This window comes from Lonchura striata, chromosome 11 (assembly GCF_046129695.1).
Source record: "Lonchura striata isolate bLonStr1 chromosome 11, bLonStr1.mat, whole genome shotgun sequence".
Classification (NCBI taxonomy): domain Eukaryota; kingdom Metazoa; phylum Chordata; class Aves; order Passeriformes; family Estrildidae; genus Lonchura; species Lonchura striata.
In genome coordinates, this window is record NC_134613.1 from 10,430,165 (window position 1) to 10,447,030 (window position 16,866).

Consider the following 16,866-nt stretch of genomic DNA (forward strand, 5'->3'; position numbering starts at 1 on the left):
CATTAAAATGTACCCGTGCTCAGCTCTCAGCCTGCTTTCTCCCTCTGGCCTTTCTCTGGCAACACTGGAGGCCAAGAGACAGGGACAGGGCATGTAAATTCTTGTTTGTTCTTACACTCTTTCCAAGGCATCCACACCACCAGGATTTGAGGTGAATGGCCTTTGGTTTGACCCATACTGATGCTCTTTTCATCTTGTGTTGTTAGAGACCATTGTTTTTTGTACTTGTGATGTTTCTAACTAAAGCAGTACTAAACCATCGTATTTTATATCATTACATCCTCAGTGTAATTCATATTGAACATAGAGATTTATTTTCTTAAAGGAAGGTTCATATCACAATCTTTTTATCAAGGCACAGCATCAAGAATATTAATTTATTCTGGAGTCTTCAGTTGTCTAGCTCATTAATTGAGCCCCACTTATACAATCACAGAAGTACAGAACGGAGCAATTTAGGCTGGAAGGGATCTCAGAGGGAATATAGTCCAACTCCCTGCTCAGAGCAAGGCTAATTTTGATGCTAGATCAGGTTTCCCATCATAGCATAAAGTTTTCATCTTAAAAGCCTGTGTAATGTTGCAAAAAAGTCTCCCTCTTAGGGGAAAAAAAAAATTCCTTGTAATTTTGTTGTTGTGAATGTACACGGCTTAGCTGAATTCAATCACAGGAACACAAGAGGCAGAACTCCTCGGTTACCAAGTCTTTGTGGATTTCTTCCAGGTTTATACCAGCCTTGCAAATAACAGCATTATTCATATGTTTTGGTTTGCAGTTGGAGAAAAATTCAACTCCCTGAATTCTAAGTATCTCTTACATCTGAGGTTTCTCTTAATCAGATCCAGAGTGAAAGAGACACGTGCTATTTTTCCTCAAAAACCTCAAACCAAGCAGAGGATGTAAAAGGGCTGGTGATTTTGTTGCTGTACTTTTTATTCCAGTGGTACTTTGGATGGACACGTTGAACACGTTAAGGGCATGTTTTCTGAACAGGAAAATGCTGCTCTCATTTGAGGCCAACAACAGAGAGGAAAGAAGAAATTTTATTAGGCACAGAGAGTTAAAGAAAGCTACAATGAAAATAGCATACTGTTTTCCAACCTAGTTTTCCAGTCCTAATCACTGATTTTGTCACATTTTAAGTAATAAAATTCTGCCTTTGTTTTATACATGCTATTTTGTTTCTCCCTCCCTATATTTCACAAGAAGAAATTGCTGAATCCATTTTTTATTTCCTGTAAATAGAATTCTACATGCTCCAAGTGTAACTGAAGGCCGAGTGTAACCATCTGCATTTTAGAAGAAAATGTTACAATTCAGAAGTGTCTGTATTCTTTGGAAGGCAAATACAGGGAAAAAAATACATGAAATTTTCAACATTTTCTTAATCTAATATAATTTGTTTTTCTATTACAAAAGTCCTTCATCTTTGTAAGGAATACCAGACTATGTGGTTTTTAACCAAAAGAATGATGTGCTGTTAAGGGTATTAAGCCTTATTTTAATAGCTTTCAAGCATTAATTAAATTATTAATTAAATTATTCTGGTCCATAGAAGACAAATATGTGACTTACAAAACTTATTTCAATTATAGTCTTTAGTAAGAGAAAAGCACTAATGCCTTTTTTTTTCCGCTTTGCTGTCATTTTTTAGCCAGTTAGAAAGCAGTCAGAGCAGTGCTTATTTTATTACAATTTCTAATCTTTTCCAGACTCACTAACTTCTCATAAGAGTTATTTCTTTCTGAAGCCATAATAATGTTTTTAGAATGGAGAGCAAGGGAAAGCTTTATTCTGTGGCTTTTCCAGAGATAAAGACCTTGCTCCTTTTTCAGTCAGTTTAGTCTTTGCACAGTTTAGCACCAGGCTGATCCCTGTTTGGTGCTGGCACAGTCTTGCTCAGGCAGTGGGTAGGTGGAAAGGCACGTGTGAGTTACCAGCTGCACCATGTAGTCACTTCAGTGATTGCTGAGCCTGGACCAGCCCCTGCAAATCCCAAATGCTGAGCTAATAAACCTCCTGAGACACTGAAGCGAAGCTTGTCCTTTAATATTTCCCCAAAGCTTAGCACTAGTGATCAGTATTGGGAGAATCAAGCAGTGCAACTGTTCACAGCTAGAAAATATCTTCAAAATAATTCTTGATGTTAGCACTTGTGTGCATGAGCTGTAGGTGTTACTAACCAGACAGACTGTCAGACAATACACGCGCTGAAAAAAACTGATGGGAGTTCTTGATACAGGGAATTTTTCTTAAATCTTTTCAACTTAGGTCTTTGAAAGGTATCCCGTCCATACTAATGTTTTGATAGAAATGTCACCACTTCTAAGTTTTGCGCATAATTTAAAAGTACAGGGGTTCCTCTGTAGGCGCACAGTTTGTGGTAATTGGGAGCGGGGCTGGGTCAAGCCTCATCCTCAGTGGGCTCAGCTGTGAGAAGCAGGTGAGCAGCACTGACAGCAATGAGCCATGGAGTGCCCAGGGGCACTGACCAATCCCAAAGGGAACAGAGGCACACAGAGGGCACACAGGTGCACTGCATCAACATGAGAGTATGAAAGGTTGGGCTAAAGAACAAGAAAGAACAGATGCTTGCAGCTTTCTCAGGTGATGTTACTCTGTATGGGCAGATGCCTGAAGCCTTCTGGTGTGGTATGGTGTTACTCTGTATGGGAGAATGCTTAAAGCCTGCTGAAATTGTATGGGGATACTCTGTGTATTGTGGCTGTCTCCGTGGCATGTGCTGTGACATTCCTCTTTACTCTGCTAGAACTCCTCAGTATGAAAATGTGGGTTCTGCCTTTGTCAGGAATGAATTGAACATTCTTGGCTGGAGAAGCCCAGGCATGCAGACCATTCAGGCACACCACCACTGACATTCAAGGGGAAATGCTTTCTCGTGCTTCTAAGCAAGGATGTTGAATAAGTATAATTCAGTTAATACAGGCAGCTTGGGAATTAGATGTTTATCATTAAAATAAGTAGAATGTTTAAAAGCATGAAAAGAGTTTACTGTGAATTAGACTGTGCTTGGTCCACTTGGTGCTTAGCAAAGGTCCATGCAGATGCATAGCACCAGTTCTTTCGGCTCCAGAAATCTTGTTCAAAGTCATCTTGTAGTCCATGTAGAGTAGATGGACCCAGTAGCACACATTCATTTCAGTGAACTCAGGACCAGTTTCTTGATTAGCTGGCCAGTGTGGATGCACTTTTTAACTATTCTTCCACAACCTTGTTTCTTGTCATTCATGACTTGTTATAAAGATGCTTCTATGTATATAAACACATATAAATATATTATATGTCTTAAGAAAATTAACCAGTACATTAAACAGACCCTGATGCAAAGCAAATAGAAAAACTTACAAAACCTGTACTGATTTTCTATCTTCTGTTGGCCCAATATACATACAGTCTCTGGACTCTTGCAGGACTGTTTTAATTGCTTTTTATCAGCCTCAATTTTATATAACACTTCCATGTTTGAATGAAATACTAGGCAAATTATTTTTGTTCTATTTCCATAAAACTGCTGTATTTACCTTACCCTCTGTAGAGAATCAAAGTGCAAAACTTACTTCCTGTGAAGTTCTGTGCACTATTAGCACTATCAGATATATTTTTGCTTTAATAGCTGCTGCAGGTCATATTTGCCACCCAGCTGTTTTCTCAATGAAAATATTACCTACCTCTTTTATCAATGTCAGCCAACATCCAAGCAGTCCACTGTGGAAATCCCAAGCTTCACATGATCAATAATTATACAGTGCAACGCCAGCTGAGCTGAGAAGTGTTTTGTTTATTCTTCAAAACCATGGATGAAACATGCCCAAAGGATGGCCGTGTTTCATCCAAACCACTAAAGTCTGTGGGACATGAGAGGGGGCAGGCAAATAGTTGAAGTTTTGTCCTATTTCTGTGTTGTGCACATCAGGGTGGTTTTAGTTTGTGACACTTGATCAGCCATGTGTTTAATGTCTGCACCCCATCACACCTGTCCTGCAGTCAGAGCCGTGAGGACAAAGCCACGTGCTGAACTGCACTGTTCTTCCTCTGCACTGGCACATCTGGCTGCACAACCAGCACCTGGCTCGGAGCAGCCAGAGCAGTGTTCTCCTCCAAGAAGTCACAAGTGAATCCACTTATGCCTAGTCTCTAAGTTAGTGTGGACATGAGTCTTTATTTTCTACATAAAAACAATGAAAATCAAATACATATATTGTGTATAAACTACTCCCTATTTTTTCCAATAACTGCCCTTCTTTTTAATCAGAAGTAAACTAAATCCCAGTACAATCTATTGATGAAACCCAGGATCTTTACCTATTATGAGTGGTTTTCAAAGTGGTTTGGAGGCAGTATCAACCTATGACTCAGTCTGGCTGTTATGACTGTTCCATTATGTTGTTTCCGTTGTATTTATATTCTTGCTTAGAAGTGGTGTTGGAAACCCATTTAGAGCAAACAACAGGGCTTCAAGCCTGAGGTGGATCGTTTAACAGGACTACAGAAGTGAGCTTCGGGCGGGTTTATTGGTTTGATCGCTTAGAAAGCGCAGCCCCTGGAGTTGTACTGGTTCTGTTCTGGTCAGAAGGAGCAACGTGGAGCAGACGCCGGCTGCCTGCAGGCACCTGGGCTGTTTCGCGTCTCTGAGATGCCTGTAGGAATTGTTTCAGCATCCACCCGGCGACAAGATGCGTCGTACATTCCAGTGTTTCCAGCGATTAGCAGCACCTTAGTTCTGTGGGTACGAGGGAGGAGGGCAGCGCACGCAGCACACCTGAGGGCGTCCGACCGGGGCTTCTCCCGAGGCGCCCCAGGAGCAGCGGGGCCGGGATTCCCTCAGGGAATGACGTCCCGGCGCGCGGCCATTGGCTGCGCCGCGGCGAGCTCTCCATTTATGGACACAGCGGCCGCGCGGGGCAGCCCCGGCCCCTCGCCCCTCCGCCGCCCGCCCCGCGCCGCCCGGCCCCGGCCCCTCGCCCCTCCGCCGCCCGGCCCCGGCCCCGGCCCCGGCCCCGGCCCCGCGCCGCTCGGCCCCGGCCCCGCCCCGCCGGGAGCTGCGCGCGCGGGGAGGGCGGAGCCGCTGGCCCCTCCCCTCCCTCCGCCGGGTCCCTTCGTCCCGGGGCGCCGGCGTGTCTGGGCAGAGGCGCGGGCAGCGCAGCGCCGAGGAGCAGCGATGGTGAGCCGAGAGCGCGGCAGGGGGCCGGGCGGGGCGGCGGCGGCTGTGGCGGGGCCGGGGCCCGCGGGGCGGCGGCGGGAGCGCGGCTGTCGCGTCCCCTCGCGCGGTGCCGGGAAGGGGCCGCGGCAGCGCTCCGTGTCCCGCTCCTGGCCAGGGAGCGGTTGTGTAACAGCACCGGCCTGTGGGAGGCCGGGCCGTGCCGGGCGCTTGCCGAGGGCCGGCGGTTCCGGGCCTGCGGACCCGGGTCGGTGCCTCCAGTCTCGTACCGAACCCGCCCGTCCCGGCGCGGGGCGCGGGCAGGGCCGGCGCCGCTGCGGAGCGCGAGCCGCGTGTGCCGCCCTCTCCCGCCGCTTGGCTTCCGAAGAGGTTTTGGATGTCCTCGGGCAGGAGGAACCCCGTGTCAGGACGCCAGGGCGTAGTACAACAACAGGTGACGCCTGTGGTTCAGGGGGCGCTGGCGGAGGGGTCTCGGCGGGCAGAGCCGCAGCCCGGCCCCGCGGTGCCGCCGAGTGCCGGAGGCGCTCCGGTGCCCTGTCCGGCGGGAGCGCTCAGGGGTGCCGCAGCGGCGGCCCGGCAGCCTGGGCACCGCCGCTGCCGGGGCTGTGCGCGCCTGGTTGGCACGAGGGGACGCGATGTCAGGAAAACGCCTTCAGTGCTGGACTGAGGGAACATTGAGGTTCGGTAGGTGAACATGCTCTGTCTTTAGTAATTGCCTCCTGATGACTGATGATAAGTTTCATCCTGAAGTAATCCAAATAAAGATTTTGTCTACCTGTTACACAAGAACTAAGAACGAATAGTGAAGAATCCTACGTGGTAATAAACTAGGCTAAAATCCATAACTTTTAAACAAGTAGTTTACTTAAACTGTTCTGAAGCAGAGTACTAAAGGTCTGAGTGTTAAGATACTTGAAAAACTTTTGCAGTATTTTTGCTAAAGCTTAACTAAGGTTAAGATTTAAAGACTGACCAGACTGATTCTCGTGTATTCAGAGCTTCACTCCCAATATCTTTTCAAGGATGCCTTTCTTATTGCCATTGCCTCTGGTTTGACTTCCTGAGGCAAGTAAAGGTGTAGGTGTACCTGGTTACTTCTATGTGGAGCAAAATCTTTGCTTTAAATAAAGCATTGCAGAAGTTAGGAAGTTAAAACTTCTCTTGAAGTCGGGGACAATGATACCAACTAGCTTTTATAAACCTGTTTTTGGTAAGGAGCTTTGAATAAGATAGGTGCTTGTGTTCCCTGGAGGTTGATTGTTTTGCCAGGTGATTCAGATTAGCCTTAATCTTTGCTCCTCAAGTACCTGCTGTGTCACGGACACCTGTGCACCTATGGGCTGGTTGGCAGAGGCTGGGTCATTGCTTAGACTGCCGACATGTTAAATGGGGCTGGAAATCTTTGTTGCAGGTGCTTCAGATATGTCTGCCTGTTACCTTTAATACTTTGAGATCAGTCTGTTAGTTCATCTGCTGTGGGGTCCATTCATTCATTTGTAATGAGAAGTTTTAATCACAATAGTTTCTGTAAATACATGTAACTAACTGGCAGCATACTCTGTGAGATTTACTTTATCAAAATAAGACAATTTCTTCCACAAGATACAATTTTTAGGGATGTATTCAGACAGATATTCCCCAGCTTTTAATTTGATACTGAAGTAGTTTTTCACTGTGATATCTCAAAATAATATGAGTTGCATTTTAAGATTATTGGTAAGCAATTATTACAACAAAAGCAGAAAAAAATGTTTTTGAAAGTGCTGCTTTTTCAAATAATTTTCCCCAAACCATTGCTTGATAAGTCATTAGAAGGTAGTATTTTGTAACTGAGTTGGCAGAAGGATTGCCTAGCAGGACTTATGATGACTGCTGATGAACATGAATCATGCTACTAATATCCTGAAACTTTATACTTATCCTCTGTGCTGTATTAAAAACTCACATTATTCCCCTTATTTTTGTCTTAACAGTTTTGAGGTCTGGAAGGTGAAAGAAGCTGAATGTTGCAGGTGTTTTGTGTTCTCTAAATCGAGTCTTTTCTGCCATATCTTCTTCACTGTAGACCCTAGAGTGACCCTTTCCTGTTCTGACAGGGTCCCCAGTGTAGGGTGCTGAGTTGCCAGTGACACCAGGTGCTGTTGGTTCTTTGGGGCCATCTGACCGAGCAAAGCAGTGACCGGTGTCCCTGCTCTGTCCCTGCTCTGTCCCTGCTCTGTCCCTGCTCTGTCCCTGCTCTGTCCCTGCTCTGTCCCTGCTCTGTCCCTGCTCTGTCCCTGCTCTGTCCCTGCTCTGTCCCTGCTCTGTCCCTGTTGCCTTTGCCAGTTCCTGCCATGGTGCACTGCCCCGCCCAGCTCAGCTGGCACGCCACAAAGCTCTCTGCACTTAGCAACATGTCTGCTTCTTTCGGCTGGCTTATTTTTAATCCAGATCGATATCTATGACAAGTTAACAGGGTGGTTTCAGGAGATCTGCAAGCATGGATTGGGTGAGCTGTTTCATGATTTTACATGGCAGTACAAGGTGGGAATGAGCATCAGTGGGCAAAACTAGTAAAACTGACAAAACTAAGGAACATCTGGCAGCTTGAAATTTTTCTCTTTAAGTGCATCAATTTTGTTAGCTTTGTGTTTCAGTGTTTTAAGTTCAAAATAAAAAAAATCCTAAAAGCCTCTAACAGCTTAGCTGAAGTTTTTAAGTCTTCAAAAAATGCATACTATGTCAGTGCCAAGTAGTTCCACTCCAGTGAAGGACTCTATCTGTAATATTAAGGAAGTCTCATGGTGAAACTAAGCTGGAACTTGCTCGAAAGAGAAGCATATGGTCAGCTGAACTTTATGCTGTTATACTGTGAGTTAGAACCTTCATGTCATGGGGTAGTTCATGGACATGCATTGGGAGATCTTGAATTAGATAGAGAATCTGTGCCACATTACAAAAATTATCCTGGACCTTTCATTTAAAGTAGCTCTTTAGTCTTCAGGGCAAAATTGTTCCCCTGAGTACTGTCAGCAGCTTTGACTCTTCTAAGGATAAAACTTTGAATGTCAATCAGCAAGTATTTTCTAAGGCATAAACTGCTACTATATTTAGAACATAAACCAACCACAAAAATCAAATAAACACTCCAACAACAACCTGTCAGTGATTAACTTTGCCTGCTTTTGCATAATCTCTGTTTCAGAGTAGTTCTGCTGAGGTTTAGTACCAATTTGTTGGGCAGAGAAGGGAAAGCTCCCAAGAGAAAACAGGATGAGCAGTATTTGGATAAGCTCACAAGTTGTTGAGCAAGACAGGGTTGTCTAATATACTTATGTTAGAAAACCCAATGTGTTTCTATGTTACCTTTAGCCAGTATTTCAGTGCTAACCAATCTTTTGTAACATTGTGGTCAGTATGTGCATTTTATCTGGGCGTACTGTCTTCTTGGTTCCATCTCTTCAGCAAGGATGGAAGGCTGATTTTTAAAAAGGAACATTTTTATAGGAGTTTGACATCAGAAAAGGGCAGATGTTTATAGCCCAGCAAGAAGCTGAGGATATCTTGATTCCATGTAGTGCCTATGAAAGTCTGCAGAAATGACTGACTGGATTAGCCTGAGGGGACTTGCTGGCCTTTAGGATTTGGTCCTGAAATAGTGAATATGTGACTACATTAAGTATTTTTTTTCTGCAGGGAAGTCACAGGCAAGACAGTGATGCTTCTGTATTTGAAGGGTGCTTTTCTGTTTGGTGCTGCAGACAGTAGCCTAAGCTCAAACCTTGCTTTCTGCCAAAGGTGGAATACTAGGGAGGGTAACAGCATGTGCTTTGCATTATGTCTCGAGGTGCATTAATGGAAAATCTTCCAGCTATATGATGTTTCTTTCTGGCTTATATATAATATATACTGAAACACAGTAGTACTTAGTGTGTTTTGTTTAGGCTTGTGTGCGTGCTTGTTTTTGTTTCTAGTTTAGACCTCTAGAATGATTATGGATATACTGGGCATGTTAGAGCACTTTTTCAGAAGACACTAATGTATGCAGATTGTTACTCAAATGCAACTTTTGCAGCTGAAAACTGAACCTGTGATTGTGTATGTATATCTTAAGTAATTTTCTCATCTCTTTTGCCTTCTAGGTATGTTTTTTTTCTGTTCTACATACATAACTAATTTATGGTGAAGGAAATGGGGTGGCAGCGCTATTAGTAGTTTAAACAAATTATTTGCATCCACTTTTTCTTAACTTAAAGGAATAACATTCACCAGTCTCACTGCCTTGTTCTTAAGGCATTGCTGCACATGTTGCATGGATGAAATTAAATTGAGTTTTGTCATGGTTAGTACATTGAATGTTAAACTTTAACGAGTTTTCAGTAAAATCTTAGTAATGTTCCCATCTTAACATGGAAAATATGTTACCTTGCTTGGAACACAAAAAAGTTGTACATCTCTTTACAGAACTGTTATTATCACCTTTTGTAATAATTTAAATTAATTTAACTTCATAAATACCAGTGTATTCTCTTGTCAGTTGTAGGAGTTAGTCTAAAAGTATCATTGGTCATGCATTGCTCTATCCAAAGTATATTACAAAGAATAAGGTTTTGGTACTCCTAATTTTAGCATAAGGAATATGCAATTCCTGCATGTTTGGATTTGTATTCTAATATAGTATGCATGTATAGATTAGTGATAGTAATGTATAGAACATGGAAATAAACATCTTCAGAGACCCAGAAGATTCCTTTGTATTAATAAAGCTTAACTTAGTTGCTGCATGTTGTGATGAGGAAGGGAACAAAAAGATAGGTGGTTTTTCCTCCTGGGCTCCCAGCTCTTACTTTGCCAGGCTAACCCTGGGAGTGAGTTTCCTGTAGTTACCTGGAGAGTTCTGACACAGATCACTGTAGTTCTGCTGGTGCAGGCCAGCCTGGGACTGGCCTGCATGTTGTCAAGCTTTCCCTTGCCCTTTGGTTCTGGTTATTGTCACAATAAATGGGTTATAAATGACAAATTCGTCTGCTTTCCTTTTCAGTTTCGTAAAGCACTCCTGTAATGCAATCCTTCAGTCTGCTTTTTTTAGGAAGCTGCATTCCAGGTCTAGGTGGTGTGTGGCTACTGAAAGGCATTAAGAACTGTGTTAGAAAGGGATTTTGCACCTAATTAACAAGGGTTTTGTTCTGGGTTTATATATGTGTGTGCTACAAAAATAAGGATTTGGAAGATATTTTAGTTCCTCTGCAAGCACAGAAATTTAGGCATAGGCTTTGGTAAGAAAGGGTTGGCTTGCATTACTGGTAGCTCTTTGAATTAGGCCAATTTGTACTATCTGAACTCTCACCATGGATATGAGCAGGAAAGTTTACCTCAGCACAAATGGCTAAACCTTTCAGGGAAGATAATATAGAAGTTCTCTCATGCATTTTTTCATCTGTTGGAGACCTATGGTCTGCCAAGAAGCTTTTCTGGTTGATACTCGTCACTAGCAAATGACCAACATTGTTTTCAACTCTGACTGAAGTGGATTTTTGAACTGCCTTTGTATGGGGAAGTATTCCAGGTATATGGGGTGCCTGCTGACTTTGGAACTGCTGTAGTCAGAGGACTCTGGATAGCTGTAATGTGTTGTTTGGCTTTTATAATTTCTACTATGGCTGTAAAAGTATTTGTAAATATCAGAGAAACATGGCAGGAAGTAAACAAGAATTTTCTTCCTTCAGATGAGAACTGAGAGCTGTCTCTGAGGCCTTGCTCAGACTTCACCTCAGCCTCCCGTGGCACTCCCAGGGCAGCTTGGGTGTGAGGAGCTGTAATTTAGTCAGACCTTCCTGGGCTCCCTTCAGTCTTTCCAATCTCCTACTCCCTTCCCCACATTCCTGAGATGCCAGTTACTGTCCTGCCCAGGAAGTACATTGTCACTCCTCTCCTGACTCATCCTCATCTTCCAGCTTTCCTATCCTCCACCTACTGCTTTCCTCCCTCACTTCTTCAAAACTGTGACTACCCCCTGGGGCCACCAGGTGTGCAGTGAAGTCCTGGCAGTACATGGGATCTGTTCTCTCTGCTTGACTGAGTCATTGCTGTGATCAGAAAAGGTGTCTTGGTCTACAGCTTTTCCACACGCTAAATCTCATATGTGTTTTCTGCCCCTTCTGTTGAATATGCTTCGTATAAATGTGTAAATAGCTTTGGGGTTTGATGGTGTCCTCTACACAAGCGAGTACATCTAAACCTAAGATTCCATAATGTGAACAGCCTAGGAAGAAGGGTGGTCAAAGTTTTTTTCCAAAGACATAGCAGCATTTAATTGATACTAAAACCACTCATGGATTGGGTTCATAAATTATAAAGTGTAATTTTTACAAAATTCTGAATTTAATTTTTTTTTAGTTGAAACTGAAAATACTTCTTTAAACAAAACAAATGTGAGAGCTGACAAGGAAAGCAGTGTTGGCAATTGGAGCATGAGTCAGAGCTATCAGAAGTGATGCTTTTGGGAAGCCTACTTACAAGGTGCTTTTAAAGTACAAAGGCTTATCTATTAACATAACTTGCTAAATGTGAAGTTGAAAGTATAAAGTATACTTCCTGATCAACACGGTCCTGTAAGTGTCAAAAGGATTATAAAATAGGTCTGGTGCTCTGCTCTCCTGTCATGTGTGTGATTTTTCAGCTGCCAGAAGTGTCTGGTAAAAGCCACTTCTGGCTTTCAGGGGATCAGTGCAATGGCTTTGGGATGGAGTGATGACAGATGTTTTTCTCTAGACTCCTTCAAAAAAAGGGGACATAAATAGTTTATACAAAAACATGTGCTTCTAGAAGCTATTTTCATGCTTTTTTCAGCAATCTGAAGTCTAAATGAGAGGTTTTTATTGGCATCCTTCAAAGAGGATTAGCAGTCTCATAGTGACTTGCTGCACTTGTCCCTGTACAGGAAGTGTGGGGCTTTTTTTCTGTGCCAGCTCAGAACCACTCACTGAATCACTGTCATCAGCTGAGCCTGAGTCTGTAACTACTTCTTGGTCAGCCTTGTCTAATTTAAGTGTTGAAGTCATACTCAAGTCTGAACAACGCAGCCTGATAACCCTCTATAAAACAAGCAGAATGTTTTCAACAGCTTTAAAGTCTTTCCTGCTTGTGTCTTTTAAAATATGTTGCCTGGTGTTTGATCTTGCACCTTAGGACAGTCTTCTGTTTTCAGTCTGACATTCCACAACATTTGTGATGCTTTAATTCTAGGCAGTTTACCAATGCACACTGTTTTCTTTTGCAGTGATTGATGTCTTTTCCTGTGCTTTGAGTTGGATATTGCTAATAGCAGAAATACGGAAAGATGGAAGTTGGAGCCTCTTGTTAGTAATAGATTTGCAGTGCCAAGCGGTAGTCAAGAACTTGTCTCATCTTGTTTTGTTTTGGTTTTTTTTTTTCCTGCCTTGAAGGATACAAGTCTGCACAAATGCCTAAGTGCTTCCAAATTTGCTTTTGCAATAACTCCCAACCCTTCGTTATTCACAGCTTTGTGAAGAAGTGTGCAAAGTATGCTTAATGCTGCCAGTGCATTTGGAGTCCCTGGCGCTGTGAGCCCTGGAATGTGATAGCTCATTTGGTGTGGAAGTGCTGCTGCTCTGAGGGGGTAGTAGGAACATTGAGAGGGCAAAGGTTTATCCAGTTATTGTAAACATCTTTGAGCTGTTGTGCTGCTTCTGGCACACACTGGCGTGTTCACCTCCCGATCACTTGGGTTTTGGACTTATTGCAGGTTTTGATGGATGAAGTGGAAAGTACTTTTGCTAAGTGGGAGTGGTGTTCGTGAGGCATATTGAGGAAGAGCTTCTGTTAAACCTAATCTTAGAAGCTATTTCATGGAACTCAAAAGCAAGTGCATACTTTTAAATATTTCTTTATTCTTTCAGTATTTGAGGAGCATTTAATTTGTCCATTTATTAATTCTGAAAGAATTTGTTTTGCTGTACTGATACCCACCTGTATTCAGTGCATACCTAAAGAAAAAGAAATGTGCAAAAGTATTTATAACAGTAATTGAAAACAGTCATATTACAGATAAATTTAATGGGGAATTAAAAATGTGGTTAGAATTAATTCCAGAAAGGATATAAATCCATTCTTGCTTTCAGAGCATAGAGGTATGAGCTGTCTGTATAGTCTGAATTAGGAGATAAAACCTATGGTGTCTTCTAGTAAGGCAAAATAAAAGTGTATTTTGTGAAATTATTTCTGCTGTCTAGCTAAATGTAGATTATATTTTTGAAGGAATCAGTGATAGGATGAAATTATCTAGGAAAAAATAATTAGTCATGGAAATCCATAGTTATATTAGACCCTTTTATCATACTTAGTTCTGTATTTTTTGTTGGCTCTTCATATTGCAATTTTTATGAGAGCAGGTTAAATTAATACACTACTTCTGTCAGGAAACCTGATATCTTTACTACCATAATTTGAACTAAATATTGGGCTACAGTGAAAGCTGATGCATTGCTAAGCATGATTTTATTACATGTAGCTTCTGTACCATGAAATATTCCACTTCACGTATAAACTTGATTAGTTTCTGAATTCTGAATTGGGTGAATCCAACAAAACAAGTATTTGACTTGGCCAATTAAAATATAGTACATCCACTAAGAACAGAATTACTTTAGCTGGATTTCTTTTCTCCACTTAAAAGCTGTGCCTTACTCACAGTCATGTTTCCACAACTTGATGCTATATTGTTGGTAGTCTCCAAAGCCTTTTTCAGTGCTTCCCCTCAAGTATACACTGGGAACTGCTATATTGGTTAGTAATTGCTAGAGTCAGCAAACCAAAGTTTCCTACAAAAACATTCTGGTCTTTGCAGTGGAAAAGCAAAAATAACTTCTCAGAGTAGGGCAGTTTGGATGTGTTCAGTTTTGATCCTGGCAGGTTTTTGTCTATCTGCAGGACTTTAGTAGATTGAAGTAAGGTGACTTTTTGGAATTGATTGGCCCTGGTGGAGCAGGAAACATAAGCCCCCTATGGAGGAGCAGTGTGAACCTGCTGAGAAATCTGTTGCAAAAGAGCTAAAAATGTGTAATTCTATCCCGAGCTGTAGCCAGACTGTTGGGCATTGTTTGCTCTGCTGTGGCTGTTGGCTTTGCAAGCATCTCTTCCTGCTTTTTCCTGGGGTAGCTGGGAGTTCATAATCCCAGCTGTCTGCAGCCACCCTGGCTGGGTGCACTGGTGCACTGGCACACAGGGCTGCTGTGAGGAGGGGAGTTCTTCTCCCAGCTGAGGCTGGGACTCTGCAGCCCTTGGGCATTTAGTGGCCAGTACTTGCCAATGGCTGAGGGCAGAGTCCTAGCAGAGCAGTGGTCAGAGCCCTGTCATGACCCAGGGACTGTGTTGTGTTGGTGATCCTCATTATAGGAAGAGACTGCCAGCAAATAGATGTTGGAGTAACTTCTACAGACTGTGCTATTTGGTATGGTTTTTAGAGAAGGATTAGACTTGACCCAGGGAAAAAAGTGAACTGGGATGTTTTGTAACAAATCCTGTTATGAGATCCTGTTATGGCTCTGTGTATGTCTGTGGAGGTCTGGCCTTTAATGAGCAAAATCTTGAGCTCCATTTGAAGCAGACTTGGGGAGAATGACTTCCTTGTAGGAGAGGGCCCTGTTTTTGCTGTTTTGCTGTGCTTTAGTTGTTTTTTGTCCCAGCATTGAGTTGCAACCACAGAGGTTGAAGAATGAATGTTTTCAGATGAGAAAGAAGGCCTTCAGCGGAGCAAGTCAGGTCAGAAGTGTACCTACAAGAGGACTTGGCAATACCTGAGTATCCAGTATCTGAAACTTGAGATGATGTTGAGTACCTGTTTCTAACAACTGAGCCTGGTTTCTTAAGCAGCTTAGATATTTGTCTATAATTGTCACTCTTGTCTCTCAGCATTCTATAATATGTATCTGCATAGCAGTAAAGGACTAGATTCAGTGTATTGGAGAAAATAGGAATTTGCCTAATTTGATACTTGCTTTAAATAACAAATCAGCGTATATTCTGGTGTGTTGTCAGCAAAACATAGATTTGCTAAAACTGAAATGGCTTCTGTTGTGATTTTAAAAAGTATATACAATAAAGGAGATTAATCTGATCTAGCTTGAAGTTGCCTTCAAGCACACAGAATATGTGTTCTTTGTAGCCTCCAGTGACTTTGACCTCAGTCTCAGGAATATATAATGACGTGTGAGGCTACAAAGAGGTTGAACTTCAGCAGCACAGAGAATGGATTCATTATTTCACATAGACAATTGCTAACTGGCAGTTGTAATGCTGAAAGGAGTACTTGGTTTGCCAGTACCAGTGTCAGTAACCCAGCTGGCTGCTACACGAGTCTTAACTGCTGTTCCCATGAGTACTGTTTGTTAAAGCTTTTCTAGTGGTAATAGGAATTCTGGTTACAGGGTTCTTAATGCCTGAAATACCAGCACACCCAGTCCACAGAGACCTGATCTCAATATGCAGAGTAAGTTCATGAACAGCAGTGGTTTCTTCCTGCCGTTTATGTTTTTATTCTTGGTACATTCTAGGAGCACTTGAGAGGAAACAGGGCAGTGGCTACTTATTCCCATATTTGGTATTGTTCTAGACAGAGTGGACATCCCTCACTAAAGGAGAGAGGTGATACAGTGTTCCTGGGCAACCTAACCTGCCTCCAACCATGGTTCCAGGGGTCATTTCCTTTGCTGCTCTGCATGGTGGTGGTCGGTGGCACTGGTGGGGTCCCTTAAGATAGGTGGGCCTGACTCTTGGCAGTACTTAAAGTTTGTATTTATTTGTATTATCCTTGTTCTCCAGTGGAGCTTCCATTCGTCTACACATTAGTAGTGGTGTATTTTGTGTTGTAGAGAGTTGGAATTAGTGAGTGTTACTGAGTACTTTAGTGAAATGAGCACTTAAGTATTTAACTGTGGAAAAGGAAACAATATTTGGAACATCAAACTTACTTCATCTCCTAACTTTCTCCCTGATATTTTTCCTGAGACTTTTACGGGAAAGGGCTCATGTCTTCTGTACAGATTTAGGAGTGAGGTGAGAACCCCAAGCCCTAAATCTGCTTTCTTAAATAGTCACTACTAAAGCTGTATGGGAAAGAAGCAAATACAATATATTTCAGAAGAGCATTTTAATCGCTGACAGTGTAGGCACTACTTCCTGCTGGAGTGGCTGGCTACTTTATCTGCTTCCATGCAATTCACCAGTAAAAAGACAAACTAAGGACTGCAAGAATTAATCTTTATTTTATTAGTCCTGAGATTGACCTTTTCTTGTCCTCAATTATAGCAATCTGTACTTGAACTGAGACTAAATAATTTCAGCTGCATGTGTCAGAATGTCTAAAATTAATCCTTTATGGACACAGTCTTGACAGAACTAAAACCCTCCAGTTCTGAATAAGAAAAGAATGTCTGAAAACGATCCAGAAGAATAGAATGTAATGGAGAGTTTTAAATCCCTGTTTCAATGCCACAGGATAAGTTTATAGACTTGAACAACTGGTTTTTTTCCCAGAATGAGCATTTCTTTCGGGGAGAAGAATTTAAGAGCTGTTTATTCTGAAAAGAGGCTTAACGGTGTGAAAGCTGACAAGTGCTGAAGCAAGTCTGTTTGGGCTGTACTGACAGTACAGGCTGTACCCTGAGATTAGAGACAGGTACTTCATAAAC

General features: G+C 42.5%; 1 protein-coding gene across 1 annotated transcript in view; it reads left to right on the forward strand.

The window, feature by feature from the left end:
- Nucleotides 1-4,849: 4,849 nt before the first annotated feature.
- The window catches only part of MYO1E (myosin IE), a 75,825-nt gene continuing 63,808 nt past the window's right edge, over nt 4,850-16,866 (forward strand). Inside the window, 3 exon segments of the mRNA XM_021532031.2 lie at nt 4,850-4,930; nt 4,932-5,168; nt 5,171-5,182. Of these exon segments, the coding sequence (XP_021387706.2) occupies nt 4,850-4,930; nt 4,932-5,168; nt 5,171-5,182 (330 nt within the window).